Below are 24154 nucleotides of genomic sequence, written 5' to 3' on the forward strand. Positions count from 1 at the left end.
CATAGTCCCACACTTCCAAAAGCTGTGGAAACTAAATCTCCTGGAGCAGTCATGGAGGGCTTCTGTGGGATAGGAAGTGCAGCTGCAGAGATTGCACTTCCCCTTTCTGCATCCTCTGCAACTGATAAGATGGGTTTCGATACCTTTTGCTGATGGAAGTGGAAGATGCCACTTGGCCCTTATTCTTTAAAACCCCTCCTCTCCACTTTTGTAGTGACAGAGAAGACAGCCCTTTCAATGGTTCCACTGAATGCAGGGTGTCATGAGGGTGGCACTGGCTATCAGTACCAATGGTGTGGGGCTGGTTTGTTTTCAGGAAGGAATTCTAGCTGAGTCTTGTAAGCAAGAAGCACACGAAGTTGGAGCATGCTGCTCTAACTCTGATTTTGGTGCTTAGACACAAATGACACAGGGAGAGAGTGAGTCCATTTCAGTCTCTCTTATAGTTGCTTTGTCGGCTCTCCACAGGGCTGCCCAGATGTGGCAGGGGGGCAAGTGGGGCAATTTGCCCCAGGCCCTGCAGGGGCCCCCACGAGAATATAGTATTCTATAGTATTGCAACTTTTTTTTATGGAAGGGGCCCCCGAAATTGCTTTTCCCCAGGCCCCCTGAATCCTCTGGGCAGCCCTGGCTCTCCAGGGCTGGCAGGCGTAAAAGGTAGTAAAAAACAAAACCAAATCCAAACAACTTATGTTTTTATCACCTAAATAAGAAGAGATGACTCTAAACATTAACGAGGAGCAGATCTGTTGGGTAAATTGGTTCTATTTTTAACATTGTCACTTAAAAAAAACAAACACTTCACATGGTATTTACTTCAATTCCCTAATTATGGATCCTTCATAGATAAACCCCTCTATAAATCCTTTATAAGTAATCCTTCCCAAAACACTTATAATATGTATAAACCTTTTAGAGCATTCCAGTTATTTAAAAGTGTGTTTTTTTCCTCTCGACACTACATATGTGAGGATGCATCTTTCACAGCAAGAGGCAAATTGAAATGGCTGCCTGTGGTGACAGATTGTCCTAAAGAGATTACATAACAGTTGGAGTACCTTCTGAGAGTAGCGGAAGCGTTAACTTAAGAAGATAACCTTCCCCTTTTGCCAAGTCATCCAAGATCAGTTTGAGCTCAAAAAATGTAAGTAAAACCTTCCAACACATAAGTGGATTAGTGCTATGAAATTAGAGGAAGCAAAATACCTCTGGTCTTATGAACATATGCAGATTCAGAGGCACAACTCGGTAAGTGCACTAATCTAGTTTAACCCATTCTGTACTCACTTTGGAGACAAACTCTTGGGACTGATGATTTATCCCTTTACTTTGGGGAGTATACTCCGACCAAGTGGCATTTCTGAAGGATTATAAGATTTGTTTATTTAACTATTCCCGCCCCCCTCCCAGGCATAGAAAGGGGAATTGGAGGGAACTTTTGTTTCCTCTAGTGAAATGCTTATGCCATATGATGGGCTCAGTATAAGATAAGAAAAGAGAGAAGGTACCCATCTTTCTCTGGATATTTACTAAACCCTCCTGCTACATGTTACTTTTATCCTGGCTCATGAAGATGCTTTTGAAGAGCATAATTTTTGCCTAGGGGATCTATCAGATTCCACCAAATGGCAGATAGTTTAAAAAATATGGAATATTGAGTAGGAAATCTTGCTAATGGAAGGATTCTCCTCACTGTTCATCTGGAACCACTGATGGGTATTCAAATTCTGGGGAGCTTTGCAATTGGTCTTCCCAACCTATCTGGAGACTTTGTAGCTGTTGCTCCAGAGATCTGACCTCTGCTTGCAAGGCAGTCCTCGGCCCTTTCAGGGAATCCTCCAGATGCTGCTTTAGTTCCTTTGTGAAACTTCCAAGTCTTGTTTTAAATTTTTTTGTGAAGCCTCCAGTTCATGTTTCTGGTCTTGTTTTAAATCCCATTGGCCATTTTTAATTTCTGCAAGCACCTTCGTTATTTGTTCCAGCGTGGTTACACAGGAACACCCGCTCACAATCTCGTTCCTTGGCAACTGACACCAGTATTACCCCTTTTGATCTGATTGGCTTATCAAAGTTTGGGGTCCCCTCCTGTGGGTGTGTCAGTTGGGAGTAGACACTGGTGGTAGTCAGGTATTTCTTTGATGCATTTTTGTTTATTTACAAAGAATGTACAAGTCCTATGTCTCAAACACAGAAGGAATCAGATAGAAGGAAACAGCTTCTTTTACTCACAGCACCAAGAGTGCTCTTTTCAGCCTGCAACCCTGGCCAAAATCCTCTTCCAATGCTTCTTCCAGGATCAGCCACTATTATTTCAGCTGCTCCCTTTCTCTCTGTGGACTGGTCTACACTGGAAACTTACATCAGCAAAGCTATGTCTCTCAGGGAGGTGAAAAATCTACACCCCTGAGAGATGGAGTTATGCTGACCTAACCCCCAGTGTAGACTGCGCTAGGTTGATGGAAGAATTATTCCATCAACCTAGCTACTAACTCTCAGGGAGGTGGATTCACTACAGCAATGGGAGAATTCTTCCCATTGGTGTAGGTAGTATCTATGCTGAAGTGCTACAGTGGCACAGCTGTGCCACTACAGTGGTTTAAGTGCAGACATACCCTCCATTTTTCTTGTCCCTTCTCAATTTCTTTGTGTCCTGCCTTCTCTCCCTTCCCTGCTCCTCACCACATTCCTACTCAAAACATAACTCAGCTAAAGCCGGTGGGTGGGCTCGCACACTCCTTTTGTCTTAGGTGGGGTTTTTGTTTACAGTAATACTAATTGAAGGGTGAGCTCACACATATCAAACTGAATCCTATTGAAAAGTTTTACCCAGCCCATAAGAGTACTAAAGAATGCATTTCCATGACTGACAACACATCTGGTACCATTGTCATTAAAATAAAATAATCCCTATTGCTCAAGATGCTATATGGAATCATTGTAGCTTTTGCCCCATTTGGTTGCTTGTGCTGTGGTCTCTCTCTCTGTCTCCACAACTCAAAGCCAGGTCACTATACAGACACCCCCCCACACACACCTCCGAGGTATCTAATTCACTCTGACAAGCTGCCCAGTTGCCACGTCACACAGTCTTCTGTTCCACCTGTAGGTCCTGTGCCACTTTTCAGTGGCTGATAGGGGATCCAGCCCAGAGATTCTATGACTAACAATCCAGGTCTGTTCAGTCTCATTTGTTGTTTCCCTCGACTCCTTCCTACACAACCTCTCTTTCTACCACCAGAGCTTCCCCTGCTCTCTGTGGCTACTTCCTCCCCATCAGCCTCTTGTCAGATTCTCTAGGATCCCAGGTTTTACTGTCCCCCTGGACTTCCTCCTTGTCCTTGGCTCCATTTCCCTTTAGAGAGTGACTGCAGGTTCCTCCTTTGTAACTTCTCCTGCTCTCCCTTCCTGGGCTTTATAATCCTACCCCAGCTCTACCCCAAACTAGGGGTATGGCTACACTGGCAAGTTGCAGCGCTGGAAAGCCTCCACCAGCGCTGCAATTAGTAAGTGGCCACACCTGCAGGGCACTTCCAGCGCTGCAACTCCTTGGCTGCAGCGCTGGCCGTACACCTCACTCAGCATGGGGAATAAGGATTCCAGCGCTGGTGCTGCAGCGCTGGTCATCAAGTGTGGCCACACACCAGCGCTGTGATTGGCCGCCAGGGTATAAGGATGTATCCCAGAATGCTTTTATAAATTACTCTCTTTGTTTTGTTATGCAGCCTCTCTTTGTTTTGTTATGAACGAGCTCCGATCCAAAAATCCCCTCTGTTTCACTCCCTCCCTGCTTGCCTCTCATTTGATTGTTTACAGCCAGATACAGATGATCACAGCAAACAGGAGCTCTGTTTGTTTTTTAGATAAGCAACGGAGCTCTGATCGAGCTCATTCATAACAAAACTAAGAGAGGCTGCATAAAAAAACAAACAGAGCTCCTGTTTGCTGTGATCATCTGTACCTGGCTGAAAACAATCAAATGAGAGGCAAGCAGGGAGGGAGTGAAACAGCGGGGAGTCGTGTTGGCTGCAGGCTGTCTGCAATTAAGAGTTAAGACTAAGGGGTCAGAAACATGTTCTGATTTTTCAATGCAGGAAGCTAAACACACAGTGTTGGCTCCAAAAATCCCCTCTCTCTTTCCCCCCGCTCCCTGTCACACTAGACCCCACTCCACCCCCCTCTTTTGAAAAGCATGTTGCGGCCACTTGAATGCTGGGATAGCTGCCCATAATGCATCACTCCCAACAGCGCTGCAAATACTACAAATGTGGCCACACACCAGCGCTGGTAGCTGTGAGTGTGGCCACACACCAGCGCTGGCCCTGCACAGCTGGATGACCAGCGCTGCAAACCGTAAGTGTAGCCATACCCTAGGCTTCATCCGCAAGTAGTGTTTGTCAATCCCCAACTTCTCTCCAAGTGCAGCATATAAGGTTAATTGGCCCCTTCTGGCTCATCTTAACCCTTTCAGGGCTTGTGTGGGATGAGCATCCCATTATAATCCTATTTTAGTTTTATTATTTTCTTACATTGTGCAGAAATATGGTCAGAAAATATACTATACTTTGTAATATATTGAACAGTAAATTCTATTTCTCTTGTTCTGGAATAAGAGAGAGCTCTGTCTAAAAAATACATACCTAAACTGCAGCAGGAATGTAGCACTTGGAGCTAGGTTTCCTAGGCCGGCAATAGTACAACTGGGGAATGTTGGAGCACAAATTAAAACAAGTTTATTCCAGGAGTTGAATATGACATCTGCACTGCTTTTGTGTCACTTATTCCCTGGAGGTGATTTGGAACTTGCACCACGTTTTCACACGTCAGGCAGGAAAATAAAATAATGAAATATGTTAATGCTTCCAAAGCAATAATAATGTTCACTCTACTCACCAGTAAAAGTATTTGGGGTTTGCCAACTAAAGCCAAAGCTGTAGAAAGCTTCCTCTTTGTGCCACCGCTATATGTCTTCACCAGTTTGTCAATATGGGCATCAAGGTGCAATCGGCTAACAAGGTCCCCAGCTACCTGTAATTAAGAAATGGCAAGCTTGGTCAGACTAGTATAGTCAATAGAACAGTGGTTTTCAACTTTTTTTTCATTTGTGGACCACTAAAAATTGTGAATGGAGATAGACATAGTGAGTACCACAGGTTGAAAATCACTGTTCTGTGGCAACAACAACCTTTCACAGACCCCTTAGATGTAGTCTGAGGACCCCCAGGGTTCCATGGACTGAAAACCACTGTAATAGAGTCTGCACTAGTATGGCATATTTTTTTTCTGGCTGAGCATATTAAAAACGAATACAAAGTATTTCCATTTTTCTCATCTGACACATGCTGTTACTTTTAAGTCCTGGAAGAAGGCTCCCTGGAATCTGTCAGGCAAAATGTTGAGAATAAAAGGCTGCTGCTAGGGGACTCCCAAGGATAAGACAGCCTCTTGTATAGAAAATTTGGCTTTGTCAACTCTTGTAACAGTCATTTGCATTCATTTTGCATTGTTGAGTCAATAATTTAAAATGCTCCTCATTCCAACTAGTTTCTGTAATATCTATCTGATCAAACACATTTCTCAAGTGCTACAGAATCTGAGAGAATGAAATAATAGGTCAGACGCAGAAAGATGGGATCAGCAAAAAGGCAATCACATGAGTAATAGGTTCAGCTATTCTAAATGACTGAGTTAAACAAGACACAGGGCTAACTTGATAACATCTCCACTTGCAGGCTCTGAGCTGGTAAAGGAGAAGGGCAAGTGCGACAATCAGGGTCCCCAGAGAGAAAAGGGGGTCTGAACCCCAGAGAATAAGCACCTGAATTAAGTAGTTGTATACAATGTTATTGTGCATAAACTTACGTCAAGTAAGGTCTTTTATGAAAGCTTGTAATGTTCTGAACTTGATGGTCATTAGGAGATTTCTATGCAGGGGATGGCTATGAACATTTGCATGTGTATGTGTGTAGAACATTGCAATTGTACATCATCGCCTCATAACAGGAAGTGATGTAATTAGGTAGGCAGTTGCATCTCTCAGGCTAGCTGTTTACACAAAATCAACTTAAAGTACCCATCCATTGTCCAACCAGGAAGACACAATAGTGGAACATTGAAGTTAATGGAAAGGTGGGAGTTTCCTTCACTCTGAACAATGAGGAGTCATCATGGCAGGAGAAAGAAAGAAAAAAAAGCCTTTTTAAACAGGTTTTGAGGTTTGGTATCCAGAAACTGAGGGCTAGCATCTATGCAGGATGCTGTCTGTGAAACAATGGATCCTGGCTATGACAGAGTGAAGTAATCAGGAAGGGAGCTGCACCTTTTCTAATACAAGCTACCTACTGTTTTTGCCCAGTTTCCCAGTATGCCCTCACATATAGCTGTTCACAGACAGCATTAAGACACCCAAAGTTACAAGGCAGTAGGTAACAGAACCACTTATCAGCCTGAGTGATCTCCAAAATGTTACAGCAAATTAGTCCCAAAACCTTTTGTTTAATTTGTTCACGTAAATGGTGGGGGGAAAGGGGAGGCAGATTAGGCTGGCCCTGCACAGGGGCACTAGTGGAAAGAGAAAAGAGTCAATCAGCCTCCTCAGACTTGGTGTTTCCTGCACAGGGGGCAGTCAGAATCCTATTTCTGCTCAACCAAACTTTAATGTAGCTGGTTTTCTAGATATGAAAATGAGCCACATCTTCTAGTGTATAGCAACAAGGGGAAGAGCAGTTGGAGAGCAGGTTACAGTCCATTAGTCTCCACCTATCACTGGCACTAGCTGAGATCATCTGCCAGAAAATCCAGAGCAGGATCGTTATGCACACTTCCTCTCCCTCTGCACCATCTGAGGTCAACAGCAAAAGTCATGGGAAATTGTAGGGTTAAAATTAGACAGAGCCCAGCCAGCTCAGTGAAGTCACAAAAAAATTATCAACACAGAGAAGTGAACATTTACAACCTATTACTGGTATATACATGATCATACCATTGGTAATAAGCTTATATAAACAAACTGTCCTGATGCAAAATTTCCTGAGGAACAGTTGAGAACCTCAGTATACCACAGAAAACATTCTTAAGGTTACATCTAAAAACAAAACAAAGAAATGAATGAAAATCTTACAATGGGATCTCAAACCCAAACCCCTCTTGAGTATGTGCAATGCTGCATGTGGAAGCACTTGCACATACCATATTTCAGCACCGTCACCCGTGTACATAGGTGAAAGACTCCATCGCTTGCATGAACAGGTGATTGTTTTCTGTGCATGTCCATAAGAACATAAGAAAGGCCGTACCGGGTCAGACCAAAGGCCCATCTAGCCCAGTATCTGTCTACCGACAGTGGCCAATACCAGGTGCCCCAGAGGCAGTGAACCTAACAGGCAATGATCAAGTGATCACTCTCCTGCCATCCATCTCCATCCTCTGACTAACTATCTGCAATATACACAAGTTAAAAAAAACAAAACGTAGCTGACAATCAGGAAACCAACATTTTGGCAATTTGGTGATGCAAAGTGCAAGTTTTCTTGCTATTCACCAGGTGACCCACAAACTGTTCTGCTCCACTTCTGAGACAGATGCTACAAGAATTTGGCTTAGTAAGAAAACATGGGGTTGCTGAGTCTCCCTTTCACTTCTTTGCCTCCTCTTCCCCACGTACAGTGGAACTGCAGCGATTCTGCTGTGTTTGGTGCAATCTCTGGCTTTGAAGAAGGCCAGAGGATTTGGCCCTAATATATTATAACCGAGCACTGGAGTTTTCCTTTCAAATAAAGAGTCTGGCTGTGCAAAGTACTAACCACAGTCAACTTCCATTGACACCCGGTGATGCTAAGAAGAAAAAGGGATATTAAGAGAATCCACCATGACCCTTGGTAAGTTGTTCCAATGTGATTAATTCCTCTCACTGTTAAAAAATTATGCCTTATTTCTAGTCTGAATTGGTCTAGCTTCACCTTCCAGCCATTGACCTTTCTCTGAAGAGACCATTATTAAATATTAAATATTTGTTCCCCGTGTAAGTACTTAGACTCTGATCAAGTGAACCTCTTAACCTTCTCTTTGTTCAGCGAAATAGATTGAGCTCCTTATGGCTATCACTATTTGGCATGGGTCATCTCATGGTCATCTCATGGTACTCATTGTGCTGTTCCTTTAAATGCATAAAGCTTCCCAGCTAGCTTTTGCAGTTGATTACAGCATGTACACAAGCTGGCCTAAGGTCTAGTATATTCAGAGGTGAAAGTAAGCCGGTCTGGTCCAGTATGGCATACTGGCAAGAGCTGGTACCCCGTGCCGGACTGGACTGGCTTCACCAGAGGCGATTTAAAAGGCCTGGGATTCCCCACTGTGGCAGCAGCACTGGGCCCTTTAAATCCCCTCCTGAGCCCGGCTGCTGGAGCCCTGGGAGCCGGGCTCCAATGGGGATTTAAATGGCCTGGGTTCCTCGCAGCAGCCAGAGTCCTGGGCCCCTTAAATCATCACTGGAGCCCTGCCACCTCTACCCCAGCCCGAGCCTGAGCCCTGCTGCCCCGGGGTAGTGGCGGCAGGACTCCCGCAGTGATTTAAAGGGCCTGGAGCTCCTTGGCGGCCAGAGCCCTGGGCCCTTTAATTCGCCCCTGAGCCCTGGGGCTCCCAGCCACCTGTGCAGTTGGTAGCTCTGGGGTGATTTAAAGGCCCTCCCAGCCACAGCTGGAGCCCCAGGGCCTTTTAATCTTGAAAGGCCTCCCCTCTTCCGGTTGAGGCCACACCCATTCAGGAATCCAGCGTACTGGTAAGTCCTTTAAGTTACTTTCACCCCTGAGTATATTGTCTGCACAATGGAAGTGTAATCCCTGGGGACTGATTCACAAAGGTGCATAGGCAGAAGTGTTATAAAACTTTCTCACTCCCTAGTGCCATCTTGAGTGCTATGAAGAGAGTTTGCTTTGCTAGGTGCTCTTAGAAAGAGGCTCCCTATATTCTGGTATCTCCCTCAAACCTTATACACTAAAGCAGCACAGTAGAATTTAGCTCATCAAATATAACATGATACATTTTATTCTATCATGCTCTTCAGCAGATGCACCCTCCTGCTATCTCTTTTTCATTAACATATCTATAGAGAGAGACTACATTTGCAGTAATAGTCCCAAACTCATTAATATAATCTAAATAGTAATGAAGATTCCATCTAAATTAGATATATTGTAAAGTAGCCAATACATCTCCATTATAACTTCATTTAGCTGCATACCTAATGGTGTACTGTTGTTTGGATGGTGTCACACCATAAAGTATATATGACAATACCTCTCATCTTGACTAAACCCAAATGTGAGACATGATGTCTCTCTCTCTCTCTCTCTCTCTCACACACACACACACACACACACACACACACACACACACACACACACACACACTATTCATGCAGAAAACTGAAAATGCTGTGGGATTCCTTCATTTAGCATTAATGACACTTTCTGTCCTCAGTTTCATGAGTCTTTATTTCTGATATAAATAATTTTTCACAGTTGAAAGTGATGTGACTCCTTACTTTGTGCGGGATATAGGTGACTCAGACTGAAATAAGGGATATATGAGAGATTTGTACACTAATATATACATTCTGACTTCATCCAAACCACACAGTTGGTGTTTTTCACCTGAGCACCTCCCCAATGCACACTTTAAACTCTTCCTCTCTCTCCCAGAACCAGGAAACTAAAACAACTCTTCACATTCATAGACAGACAGCCCTATCACTAGTCTCCAATGTTCCTTAGGAAAACTTGAAAATGTGTTACCTTGATAATTCTAACTCAAGTAAAGAGCTCTCCTCTTCCTAAATTAGAGTCCAATCCAACTCCCACTGACTTATAAAATCTAAGGCCTAGATGCTGTGAACTCCAGCCCATACATTTAACATTACACACAAATAATCCCACTGAAGCCAGTGGGACTAGTCAAGTGTGTGACGTTAAGCACCTCTGTAAACTTGTGTAGGATTGGAAATTAAGGCAGGGACCACGTTTGTATCTATCAATAAAGCACTGCAAAAAATAACATGCAGAATTGATTCAAATTATTAAACCAGAGACTTTTTCAAAGTCAGTAACAGCACTCAGGTACATTATATATATATATATATATATATATATATATATATACTGGGACTCTCTTGGTTCTTTCTTTAGGTTTACCTCCGAACTAGGGAATTTTTAGTATTGGATATTTATCCATCCTATTAACTTTGAAAGATATAATTTGTTAATTTTGGATCAGTCACTTCTGAATAGGACTGATGAATAGAATGCCCAACTCATCATCCTTACAGTACACACACACACACAGTGAGCCAGATCCAACTTTCACTGAAGTCTATGGAAAGACTCTATTTGAATTTCATAAGAGTTGGACTGCATGCATATAAACTGGTGATACTCATGTGAATAATTACAGAACTAGTGAAAATTTCAAACTTAGAATGAGTTTTAATACCCTATAATTAAAAAAAAAATTTGCCCAATTTTCTACAAATTGTCCCCCAAAATTATGTATTACCCTTCAGAGTAAATTTAGCAATTTTAGGAAAACTCATATTATTAGCTGAAGTTATAGGAGTTTATTGCACTTGCAGCTCTGATCCTGAAAAGATCTGCACACAAGCAAACCTGCAAAGCTCAGTTGACTATAGGACTAAATTCTGCTCAGATTCTGGTTAAGTCACCAAAGTATCAGAGCGCAGAATAGCACACAGCCTTCATAGAGTACAAGTCAGTGGAGTTCCATGAGGAAGCAAAAATCCACCTGGGGACTTATTGAAGTACTGGGGACTTATTGAAGGAGGAACCCTGCCAATGCTCCCTCAAGCTGTCTGTTGGCTTTTGAAGTTCTGATAAAAAATCAGAGAAGCTTGGTTTGAAGAATCTCCAACCAGAAATAGTAATTTTAATATTGATAGGCCAAGCCTTGAAACATTGCAGTTGTTATGATTTTAATTAGTTTGGTAGGTGGGACAGATACTGATGTTGGAACTTGTACTCCTTGAATAAATGTGTTCCATATTCTACTCTCATCTACTATGGTGATTTCATTGGATTTGTACTAGTGTAACTGACAGCAGAATATAGCCCTAACCATTTCCACTGAGATTTGAATTAAGCAATGTGTTGTGGTATGAAACAAATATAATAAAAATATATTTTTTTAAAAACTATGCCAGTCCAGTGTGATAACTAGTTGAACATCCCAATAGCCATGTATTATTTAAGCTCAACTCTAATTCTATTTAGTTTTACACATAGGCATAGTTTGACTTCTATATTTGGGGGGCAGCTCTAGCCAGGCCAATGGGGTTGTGCACGGGGGGCAAATTCCATGACTGCCAGAGGCTTACAGGGCTGAGCCCACTGTGGGATCACCAGGCACCTGCCCCGTCTTCGTTAGGGTCTCGCACAGGTACCCAGGGGGAATTTAACCAGGACCACGGGGTGGCTAATGTGCAGGAACCCCACACCCAGGGAGGGGCTGCTAGAGGGGTGTGTGTATGTACTGGGAGGGAGTATGGGGGGGGGTGCTGGAGGTCCTGCTGCCTCACATTCAAGGTGGGGCACAATGTTGCACTTCCTGTCATGGTGGCAGGATGGCTGTTGCAAGCCCGGGATGCAGTGCCAGCCCTGTCAGTCAGCTGCTCCCTGCATTCCTCTCCCCTTTTCCAGAGTGAGGGGGCGATCTGGCCTTGTCACCCCTCCTGGCTGGGTTCTGAGGTCCCACAGTAGCGCAGGCAGCCCAGCTGAGGCAGCCCAGCACTTACCGCTCCACTTACCTAGCGGGCTAGGCTGAGCGGGATTCAGCAGCTGCGGGTGCAGGAGAGGGCCAGATCGGGGCACGGAGATGGCTCTTTCTGAACTGTAATGTCTGCTCCTTAAAGGAAAAATCCCAGACATTGCCTCTTATTTGAAAAGTTTGCCTGGATGGAGAGTGGACTATCAAAAATGAGGCAATGTCCAGGAAAACCTGAGCGTATGGTAACCCTAGCTTGGGGAGAGGGGGAAAGCGATGCCCCCCTGCACCCACTTCAAACTCCACCCAGGGCTTTACAACATCATGATTTAAAAGAAACTTCTAGGGCTGCTTTAAAAAACAGATTAAAACTTCTTATAATATACAGTTTCACACCGATAACAAATGACCCATTTTCTCATCCTTTCCCATTCAGTTAATTACTGTTTTGGAACATTAAGTGCACTCAACTTTATGTCAGGCATTTAATTCCTGCTGCTGACAAATCTGTCTAGTGAAGGATCAGATCCTTGAAGTTATTGCTTTAATAGATTATATTTACTTATGCAGCAGTGCATACCGTAAGTCACCTGCTCGCTTGCCAACTCACTGTAAAACAAATTGAACTCAGATTGCTTTCCACCTTTGAATCAAACAACTGTGTTCCCTAGTGCATGCGCTTTCCTTGTTTTGTTAACACAAACATTTTAACAGTAAGCACTCAGAAAGCTTGGCCTGGAGCACAGCATAATGTGTGGGAGTGAGACAACAACAACAACAATTTACATTTCCATAGGAACTGCTATCCTCAAGGATTCACAAGCATTACATCTTACAAATTTAAGCTCAAAGACAGCTTTACACAGGGATCATTTCATTCACCACTGAAATTCAGCCATTTCTGAGGTGCAGTACAGCAGCTGTACTGCAACGCTGCCCAAGAGTCTAGGACAGGAGGTGAACTCTGGCATAACATACCTAGGTCAGATTCACACAAAACCCTTTTTTTTTCCTAACAAGATTTAGAGTTAGTTTGAGTTTTGGGGGAAGGTTGAAGGTCAGTTATTATATATTATTTACAATAGCACCTAGGCAGGCCACTCATCCGGTATGAAACTGGACTGTCCTGCTTTTCTAAGGTTTGTCCCCCATCTGATACCCAGACAAAACTGGATATGCCTTTTTTAGGCAACTAGGACCAGATTTGCAAAGGTATTTAAGTCCCTTTTGAAAATGGGACCTAGGCACTTATGAAAAAGTGCAGCTCTTTTTAAAATATATATATATATAAATAACTATATAGGGGCATTTGACTCCAGTTAAGAATAATCATATTTTTGCTGCGAGGGAGGTGCTCTGTTGGAAGGGTTACAAGAAAAAGGGAACACACTCGCACATGTGGTAGATGGGTCCAGGAATAAGAAAATTTCAGGAAGAAAGGATTAAAGATACCTTATGACAAAATGCTCCTCCTTATAGATCCCCTGACCTGCTTACTTAATGCTCCAGTCAAGGATCTACTTTTGAACAGAACACCACATTCATTTCTTTTTTATTGTTAACTAGACTTTGGATTGCACGGTATTAGAAAAATGACTCCTCCTCCTATGGAATTGTGGTATAGTAAAATATGAACTTTCCTTGTAATGGAAAAGCTTTCACACCAAGTACATACACAGGAAAAGTGCCAAAAAGTGGATAAGTGTAGAGAAATTTGGTCACTTTTTTTGTATACTAAGATAAGGAAGAGTCTTTAGGTCTTTGAATATTAAGCTGATCCTGAATAAGTAATAAACAATGTAGTATGTCAATGTGTTGTTATAATTTTGCCTTAATTTAAAAAAAGTTGTGTGTTTTTTTAAATCACCATGTGGCTTTAGGAGCCATGACCCTAGGCACAGGTCTATAGTGCCTATGCTTTGAACTGGACCTGAACCAAAGATGCCCCTCATGGCAAATTTATTACAAGGGGTCATCTAACACAGTTGCTACTCTCCCAGCAATGCTGAGGCAGCTATCCTCCTTCATTAGCTCATTCATGCTCCTGCTATCTCTAATTTTCCCATCTGCCCTGTTATGCGCTGGACTAATTCCAGCACTGGGACGGAATGTGTTTATTCTGCACACATTGCACTCGATATAGGAGTCAGTCAGCTTGCTTAGAGCAATGTTGTGGGCATATCATGTACATTTTCCACATCAGGGCACTTCTCCTTAAAACTCCCTGCCTGCAATACTGAGGAGCCTACAGGTATGATTTCAAAAGGTATCTAAGTGAATTAGGAGCACAATTTCAACTAACTTTCAATGGAACTTGTGCTCTTCAGTCACTTAGGTACTTTTGAAAATTCCACTCCACAGCTACTATTGTCAACATTTGTGCCTCAGTCTATTATATAAGTTGTACCATATGGGCGAGTACATTACAAGAATGTATTGTCGTCTGTTCTGTTGGACAGAACAGAAAAGGTTAAGAACCATGCTTCAGAGCATTTTAAGACTTTGCTGCCTAATTAAATAATCAAGCTTTGATTTCTGCTCTAAGTTACATTTATGACCAAAACATATTTCATGACTTATGTGAGACTTATGAATATTTAACAGCATTCTCTTAAATGAATGTACAGCTCTAAGAGACATGCCAGAAACTGTTCTCATCCATGTCTCTATTAAATGCTACAATAATAGATGGATAATACAGTTGTGCTAAAAGCTGATCATAAGAGGGGAACTGTCAGTGGATAGAGATGACAGGTAATTTTCGCCAAGAGGCTTAATGCAATAACAATTATCTCTTAATATATTTCCCTTAGACCAAGGGGAACAAATCTTTATGTTTGCAGTACTCTGGCCATCTTTAATCCAAAACTAATGAGGTGGGTTGACAACACTGAACAGCTAAGGAAAAGATTGGATGCTGAATTCTAAGTAGTTATCGTAAATGGTGCTTGGCACTGTTTACATGGGGATGCCTTGTTAAGACAGCAAGCGGCATTCTCAGGTCCAGCCAAGCTCTGCTATGCACAGGGCCCAAGTGAAGGGGCAAATGTAGCTGTTGCTAACTTTACCACCCAACTTCAATCCTGGAGCTACATGAGGGGTTTGCTGTGGCCTCGGGTCAGGTTAGACTAACTCCAGAGCTGCCCTAACTTGAGCCCAGCTGCAATGTCTCCCCAAAGGCCTTCCTTGGAGTTGAGACTCAGCCAGTGCAGTCGTACTCTGAACACACTCCATTCCCCCAACAGGCCTCCTATGCTGGGTGGGGGCTGCAAATTAGTGGTGAAGAGCTGTCTTTGAAGTTATTTTGCTAAGAAGCCATAATGGTGAAGTGAAAAGTGAAGATGCTACGTATGCAGACTTTTAATTTTAATTCTTTTATGGTTTGTGGGCCAGGCATTGCTCTCACAATTCCAATAACTTCAGGGAAGTTACTCTTGATGTATACTGCGATGAGAGGGAAATCATGCTACTTTTAAAACTTCTAAGAAATCAATATATTTTGGGGCGGGCAGAGAAGATTCCTTATGACCAAAACTGTTGAAGACAAATGTCTGATTTAAAAGGTATGTTTTCCAGTGCAAGAAAATGAAACTGGTGTGAACTCTATGGCCTAATCTTGCTCCATCTATTCTTTGCAAAGCTAACTCGTGGATAATTACCTTATGGATACATTGTTTTGGAACCCCATGCAGGCTGCAGTAATAATAAAGATGCTCCCAACCAGTTAGAAGTTCATCCAGGGCATCTTGCTGTGGGCAGTAGCCAATCAGAATCCCTTCAGAGCTAGCAGACAATATATCCATTTCAGACCTATTTAAAAGAAAAGCAAAAGATTTAAACACTTGAGTGTGATATTCCTTAGTACTTTAGCCCTGGTGTTACCGTTTTACAAGCCTTGATCCGTACAAGTATATTCACCTTAGAATTCTAAGAAGAGGGATGGGAATAGAATAGGCCCAGCTCCCATCTCTCTCTTCTCATTACTTTCCCTGAGATGAGCCCAGCAGCTCGCTGTGCTCTTTCTCCTTCCATTTCTTTTCCCTCTCTAATCCCACAGTCCCGTCAGAAGAGGAGCCTCCAGTTCCAGTGAGCTTCCCCATTCTGCAGCTGGTTTAGCTCCCCAGCTAGCAGCTCCAGTTGGAGACAGAGCTATTTCTGGGCTCCATGCTATAAAGTATGTACCTGGCTGGTCTAGTACTGTCACTTGGAGACACCCATGCTCTACTGCTTCTCCACATGAGGTAGGAAGCAAGCGTCCTGTGCAGGCCTTGGGAAAAGCAGGGGAGAGATGTGGTATGCAGGGGAGAGGTGTGCCTTTCCCCCTCCACGTCATTAAACAATCCTCATGAAACTCTTCTTTAATACAGAAGAATGACCAGATCTGAAGATGTAGAACACTTCAAGAACAGCCAGTTTCATAAGGAGTAAGGCTAGTTATGTGCCTTGTCTCAAGCACAGCAGAGTGTGCCTATACTGACTGATAATAAGCAGATCCCTCAGTAATTTACAGAGAGAGGTATGGGTATGGGGGTGTGTGTGTGTGTGAAGAAACAAAAACAGAAATATTAAATGCCTAATAGTTTAAATGATGATATCCAGATAAAAATCACACTTGTCACTTATAAATTATCACCCTCATTTCAGAGTCTTTGGCTTCAGCTTTGTAGCTGTACAACATTACTAGAAACTGCATTCATTGCTAAGAAGCAGGCTTGATTGCAACGGTGTCTCATTACCCATAATGATGCTAAATGTACCCTTATTTATTCCAATACCTAATCCAACATTTGGTGGTGCTGATTTAAATTTACAGAAAATGATTCAGACAACCAGCGCAACTATAGACCTGTCAAAAAATCAAGATGCTTTTTTGTAAAGTCTGATGAGCTCGGGGTTGGGGGGGGGGAGAAGAAGGGGGAGATGGTAATAATAAAAAAAAGGCTTTGGGTTACAATAGGATATTCTTTTTATTTTCCCATAGTGCTTCTGTGTTGCTATGAATATGATTAATAAGGTTGAATACACAGGTAATCATTTGGAAATGGAAAAGCAAATGTTCTATGTAGATGTGCTACACATTCCAAAATTGTACGTATGTAGCTTAAGTATGTATCTGCTAATCCTTTACAAAGCTCTCTTGTCTGGGGAGACATTAGTATAAACTGTGTATTTTACATGCTGAACCACAGTATCAAAGTATTTTAAATGCTCTCAAAAGTTAATTTATCATCATATGATGCACCTTGCTGGGGACTCGTTGGAATGGACTTCTTGCTCTTAATATAAAAGATACAGAATTTTAATACCTATGTGAGTTTGCATTGAACCAAGAAGTGCATGTGGGGAGCTCTGGTAAACTCTAAAATGTGACACCACAGTTCAAGGGTTGCTCTTTCAAAATATATATAAACATTACAGAATTTCTCCCAGCACTATTTCAAGCATATCTAAATCAAATTAAATGGTTTTTTAAAGCCATCTGCACCTTAGGGCATGGATTTACTAATGTGGACTATATTAGCATAAATTGGCAGAGGCAGTGGATTCCTTCCATAATGAACTCTGACATGCAGAAATTCTATTTATAGTCAATTCCTTCCTGGGCACCAAAGACGTTGCAAGAGATACACAGAGCAACCTCAAATTAAGGCAAACAGAGCAGAGTAATACCTTCCTTTTGGCACAGCTGCTCCTTTTGGAGCACTAAAGTCTTGACTTGAGGCAATATGCAAGGCACATACGTAGGAGACCAAATTAAATGCTGGGATAATTTTGCTAACTTCTGGAAACTTTCATTAGGGAGGAATTTAGTTTAGTGAGTCTAGTAACCTCCCGTCCAGAATGGTTCTACCATCCGGATGGAAAAGATCACCTATGGAAGCAAAATAACAAACAGCCAAAACATTCATTAAGTCTCAGTTTGAGTGACTGTGCCTCAAAAAGGATGTATTTTAGCTAGTTTTTTATTTTGCTTAGGGCAATAGAACCCATTTAGAGTCCCTGGCTCCACCGATTGTCCACGACAATATCAGTGTCTTGCTTCCAGTTCAGCATAAAGACGTAGAAATACAGGGGGTCCCTATGGTGAAGTATAACTTTCATAAAGGCAGGACACATTGCAAAGGAGTTTGAAATATTTTGCCATGTAGCCTTGCACACTTTTACCCTGATCCTGCAATTAGATCAACTAGTGCAGACCTTGTACTCATGTGGAGTCCTAATGGGTACAAAGGTCCCTGCTAGCAGATCCAATAGCAACATTGGGGCCTTTATTTTTTATTGCCTTTAGCTCTTTACAAGATAGAAAAATGTCAGATATGCCTTACAGAGGACAAAAAGCCATTTGAGGTGGTGGGTGTTTGTTATGTATAGTATGCTGCCTGTTCTTCCCCCAGTGCAGTAGAAGCAATCTCACTGACTGGTATCTCCAAATCAAAATGACTATGGGATGAGTGCTCTTTAGCTTTGCCCTATGCTTTTGTTGAATGCTGAAAAAACAGGTTAATCAAAAAGACAGCTTAGTTTTCAAATGTTCTACTGACTCAAGGAAGGAAACCCCCACTCCCCACCGCTTTAAAATAAATTGACCTCCAAGGAAATCTCATCTTTCCATTTTACTTTCATGTCTACATGAGAAATTAGCATTCCACCTGTTAACATGGTGTTACACCAAAAATCCTTCTCATTATCTGCTGTACTGTAAAGGGTTTTGCATTCAAACCATAATTACCCTTAATTTATATTTTAAAGCTATTAGTTGCATTAATTATATTCTCCTCCTCCTCCCTCAGCACATACACATATAATATGCATGATGTTATTAGGCCATCCATGTTAATGAGAAAAAGAATTGGAAGAGAAAATGCAGTTGATTTTATATATGAAGCAAGATTCTATGATGACAGAGTCCAGCCTCACTCTGTCTATAGCATTGGATATATCAATAGACACAGTGTTTCTCAGCATAACCAAAACAATAAAAGCAGTAATACAACAGCCTAAGCTTACACAGCAGCTTGCATCTAAATTGCTTTAAAAACATCAATGACCTTTAGTGGTTACCTTTTAACTTGTCAATAGCTTTAGTTAATACCTTAGAATACTGGATATACTGAAGTAAAGTTAATTATCTAGGCACGCTCTCTAATAAGTATAAGGACAATTAGGTAATATGCCAAATGTTGAGGTAACTTTATCTAAGGCAGAACTAGTAAGACTTAAGGTTGAATGTTGTAATAATAAAATAATTAGACTTAGCTCTTCTATCACCTTTCCATTTACAGATTGCAAAGTGCTTTACAAAAAAAGGCATTTTTATCCTCATTCTACAGATAGGGAAACTGAGGCATGAAAAACATCACACATTGATTCAGTGACTTAACAGAGAATACAGCACAGATGTAAAAGAAGTTTATTGACAAAGGGGTCTAATGCCCCATTGTCTGACTCTAGTTTTATGCTGGTGGCACTCCACTGATTTCTCCATTTTGTTCAGCAAGATGATGTCATATCTAAATAGACTTAGTTTTCTATCCTTTAACCGAACTGTGAAGATGTCTGGACTTTGATATGGAAAAGAAGCAGAATTCTTATATGAATGCAGCAGCATAGAAGTCACCCACTCTCAAAAACCTCTTCCTCTTTCATACATGTTCATTCAGGAGCCAGGCTGCCACACCCAGGTGGCCTGGGTGCTCACGGTATACTGAACCTTGGATTAGAAGGGCCTTCATCCCAAAGGGAAAGACAACAAGGGTATTCTACAGAGATTCAGCAACTTCGCTAAACAAGGCCCTGCAGTACTTGCTACACCTAAAGAAGAATGTATGAATTGATTGGCTGCTGGGCTCAGAATTTCTTTGGCTAGCAGGGAATTGGAGAGAGTACTGAGGAAACCATTGGTTTCTGTGGAATCTGAGCATCCAATATTCAATGCAAGCAAAAAGCCCAGTTTCCTAGGCATTTTAGCCAAAGCAGGAGATACCACTAACAAAGGCTGGTGGTTTCTTCTTCTCTGCCATCTAGGAGATGTAATCTTTATTGCAAGAGGACAACTGCCTGCTCTAGGAAGCTAACAGTAAAAATAAGAACTCTCCTCTGTGAAGAACTGTTACACTATACTAATCATGATTGAAAAAGTTGTGGGGGAAACTCCCTAAAACATCACATATAACACAGGAACAGTGGTCTTTTCCCATTTCCATCTGCTGGCAGGAGGGAATTATACCATTCTTTGAGCTGCCAAAGCATGGACATTGGGCAACATTTCAGAAAAGACATAGATGTGGGAAACAATTCAATTAACGGATCAGAAGAGGCTGAGAGAAAATCCCTTTTATGGTTGTAAAAACCAGCTTACACAAAGTGAGATTTGCACTGGCACAACGGTTAGCCAATATGCAGCAGTTATCTGGGATGATCCTCAAAGTCCTGTCTGATGTGCAAGCATTGAATGATTACACCAAGGAAAGAGAGAATATGTTGCAATTGTTCCTCAGACTTCAAAGGAAAGACAAAAGGGTTAAGAATCAGAAAGCAAATGCCACAGTTCAGTGACAGTCACTCAAAGGGTTGTGGTTCAAAGAGGCAGTTCAGGGTACATGCTGTCTGAGATAGACAAAGGATACTAGAGACTTCAGAGCCTGGTAAGAAATATCCGTAAATGAAATTAACTTCTAACTACAGAAGGCCAGATTCTCAGCTGATGTAAATTTGTGTCATTCCATTGGATTCAGTAGACCTGGCTGAAGACCTGGCCCAGACTCTTTCCCCATGGATAGCCAGAAGAGTGCTTCACTTATCTCTTTTCACTCTCCCCTGCTTATGTGCCTTCTTCCTTATGCCTGGAATGCCCCTTTTGATGTGGTCTACCATGCCGTAACCTTTTATTTCTCAAATCTCTCCCTAAAAACACTTCCTCTACATGTTGCAGAGAAAAATAAATACAATATATATTTTAGTGACTGACACAAAAATCATAGGCTTAATATGCTGCATGCTGAACTGCACAGCTCATTTGCACTGTTTTTCATAATACCCCATCCCTCCTATACTCCATTTGCATATTGCATACGTATATGACAGGATCTTTGGGTCTGCTAGATAAAGGCCATATTGTGGCCCATCTAGTGTGGCCACACAGATGTTTTCAACTACATTTGAGCTCCCTGCCTAAAGCTATTGACAAATTTAAAAGGTAGCCACTATAGCTCATTGATGTTTTTAAAGCAATTTAGATGGAAGTTGCATGTAAGCATAGGCTACTGTATTGTTTTGGTATTATACTGAGAAACACTGTGCCTATTGATGTATCCAATTGCTATAGACAGAGCGAGGCTGGACTCAAAGCCACGTTTCCCTCCCAAGGCTCCACATGCAGCAATGCAGCTTTATATAGGGAATTGAGCAAAAGCGCAATCTAGCCCTAAATAAATGAATTCTTATTTTCTTTGGTTATCTAAATATAGTTAGTAATAGAGCTGCGTAGGGAATGGTTTTCCCATCCTGGGAAAAAACTTTGAGATTTCTACATTCATACCACATTTTTGGTTTCATAAAGTGTTGAAATGAGAGCTTTGGACAATGTTGAAACTTTTTTCCCCCAAAAAAATGTTTCTAAAAGGGAAATTTGTTGAAACTGACCCTTTCCCACAAAAAATCTCCATTTCAATTAATTCGTATTTTTGACGGAAAATTTTTAGTCAAAAAATTGCCGACCAGCTCTCTTGAATAGTTAAGAGAGTATAAAGTGTAACCTAGATATGTATGCATTATTAGGAGACAAAATAGCTACACAATTACATATTATTATTAACCTTTTTCAAAAGGTAAAGAACTGCCTAGCTCCCACATCAGAGGGAGCACAGTCTAGCAGCTAGAGCAGCGAAATGGGAGCCCTGGGTCCTATTCCAGCCACTTGATCCAATTTTCTGTATAAAGTCTCTGTATCTTGGTCACCTCACCTTTAAACTGGGGATAATAATACTTCTTTTGCATTGTAAAGTGCTTTCAGAAAGTTCAGGGAGTGGGGAGAAAGGCTTTATATAAACACAGTGTTGCTCTTGGTTTTGCAAAGTGTTGTGGTGCCCATGAAAGAAAGGGCATCCTCACTAACGTCACTAGGGCCCACAGTTATTTTTTTAACCAGTCTCCCTATGGTCTTTTAACTCAGCGTCCCTAGTGTGTTCCAGAAAACCTTCATACTCCTACCTGCCCAGAAACGTGTGCTGGGACAGTCTGGGGCACTGAATCAAAAAAAGACCATAGGAGAATGGTGGAAAAACACCATAGGGTGAAAACGTGCTCATCTTACACAAATCGACCTACTGACTTCAGGGAGACTAGTGGTGAGCGAGGCAACCAGGATTTGGCTCTTTATATTTTGTGAAGTTAACAAAAACAGAATTTGGACATTTAAGGGCTGATTTTTAGAGGTGCTCAGTAACTCAAAGCTCTCATTGGCCTAAAAGCTCAGCTCCTCTGAAAATCTACCCCTTGCTGTACTGGAAGACTTGTTTTATTGTTGACACTAATTTACACTTTGATTTTTGCAGCTTCTTTCAGGCAGTACAAGCATAAAGTAAAGGCAGTGATATAATCCAGTACTTGCCTTGGTTTCAACAGAGAGATAAATTCTATTAATTAGTCAAAATGAAATACAAATTTACAAATCACAAAAGTAGTTAGGAACTCCATTGTGCTTATAACTGCACATTTGATTCAGTGCATACTAATACTCAATTAACATTATAAAAAAAAACCAAGGTTAAAAATATAATTAATGTAACTATAGCTTAGTTATAATTAAAGTAATTATAGTGATATACAGTGTTACAACAGCCATCTCAGCCATTATATTGATGCAAATTTATTCTGCTTTTGAAGTAAAGCTATTTAAATTACATTTTTAATTATTTATCAAGCTGAATATCATAACCATGAAAACAGCCCCAGTTCTGGTTGAAAAGAAATACAGTAGTTTCCCCTCTTTGGAGAGGTACCCTCTGGCCTTATGAACTTCTAATCCAAGATTTTAGATAAAAAATGACTTCTAGTTCAAATATGAATGGGAATTGCTGTAACAGAGAATCTCTCTATACACTGGAATTCATGGGAGAGAAATTTAATCAGTTATATTAGGAGGAGTGTCAAATGTTAATTACTTTATTCACTGATTTCAATGGGACATCTTGTGCCCATCTGATCTAATCCTTGTCAACAGGACCCCAATTCAGCAAACCACTTAAACACAGGCTTTGCCTTAAGCACAGGCTTAAGTTCATGACTATTCCACAAAGCACTCCAACACAAGAGTGTGCTGAGAATTAAGCTTAAGTAGCAGTGAAGTGAGAGCCAAAGAAACTGTCAAGTTCTCTTATGCTGGTCTGTGGCTAATACTTGAAAGTGCTTTGACATCCTCCTGAGGGATCTTTCTCTAGCCCTCTTCAGTGGCAGGGGCTGTGTGTCATACAGAGCCCTTGAAGGTAGTTGGGGCAAAGTAAAGAAGGATAACTGAGGTGGGAGGAAGAAGGCAGCTACCCAACATAACTAAGCAAATGATACAGATGTATAGTGCCTATTTGTGTGGCATGGTAGTGATATTTAGTTTCTAACAGCGACATCTAAATGTGAGCACTCCTTTCTTTTTCCATTTAGACATTCTAGGTAAGTGTGTGCTTTGAAGAGTACATTATACACGATCTTATTCCTTACCGCATGAGAGTCCAATACCATATTATTGAAAACTGATGGCTATGACATACAGATATCATTCAAAAACAGGATAGGTGGCTAGATTTTCCTAACGTTTTTAAAGTGTCATTATTTATAATATAGGTAAGGACATTTGGGGTTTTTTAATATGATATTTATTCTGATTGTGTCCTGTATTGCCCCTTTAACTCCCATTGACAGAGGTCAGAAATATTATAGTATTCCATTGTCCTGGTGTTTCGTTTCCACACCTTCCAGAGTGACTGCTTGTGATATTGTTCCTGGGCTTGGGTTAGTATTAGCTTTCAAATAACTCTAACTGGGAGGCTCTACCTGTATTCAATAATAATTTATATAATTTGGATGACTGTGTCAATGAACTGTGCCAGTGCTAATGAGGTGCATACAATATGAAAAGATAAAACTGTTTTTAAGTAGTACATTACTACTATTACTGTGTCATGTTTGCTTGTAATTACTGCTAATTTTGTATTATTTCTCTTTCTGGAGCATTTTTATTAGAGTGGTTAATTACAGCTAGAACATGGTAGTAAAACCTTATTATTTGCCTAGAGTCTTCACGTCTGAGGAGGAATACTAAAATAAAAAATGCAATTTTTGGTGGACTAATTGTGTGCCTTGGACACAATAAATATGTTTCAGTAGGAAATTCAAT

At 41.3% G+C, this 24154-nt stretch overlaps 1 protein-coding gene across 1 annotated transcript in view; it reads right to left on the minus strand.

Annotated features, from left to right (window-relative positions):
* ABCA13 (ATP binding cassette subfamily A member 13) overlaps positions 1–24154 on the minus strand; it is a 282083-nt gene that overhangs the window by 26156 nt on the left and 231773 nt on the right. The window contains exons 56-57 of the mRNA XM_045007417.1: positions 15426–15576; positions 4891–5025 (exon numbers count right to left, since the gene is read on the minus strand). Coding sequence (XP_044863352.1) covers positions 4891–5025; positions 15426–15576 — 286 coding nt within the window. The remainder of the gene's footprint in view (positions 1–4890; positions 5026–15425; positions 15577–24154) is intronic.

The sequence above is a fragment of the Mauremys mutica genome, chromosome 2 (genome assembly GCF_020497125.1).
Source record: "Mauremys mutica isolate MM-2020 ecotype Southern chromosome 2, ASM2049712v1, whole genome shotgun sequence".
NCBI classification, from domain to species: domain Eukaryota; kingdom Metazoa; phylum Chordata; order Testudines; family Geoemydidae; genus Mauremys; species Mauremys mutica.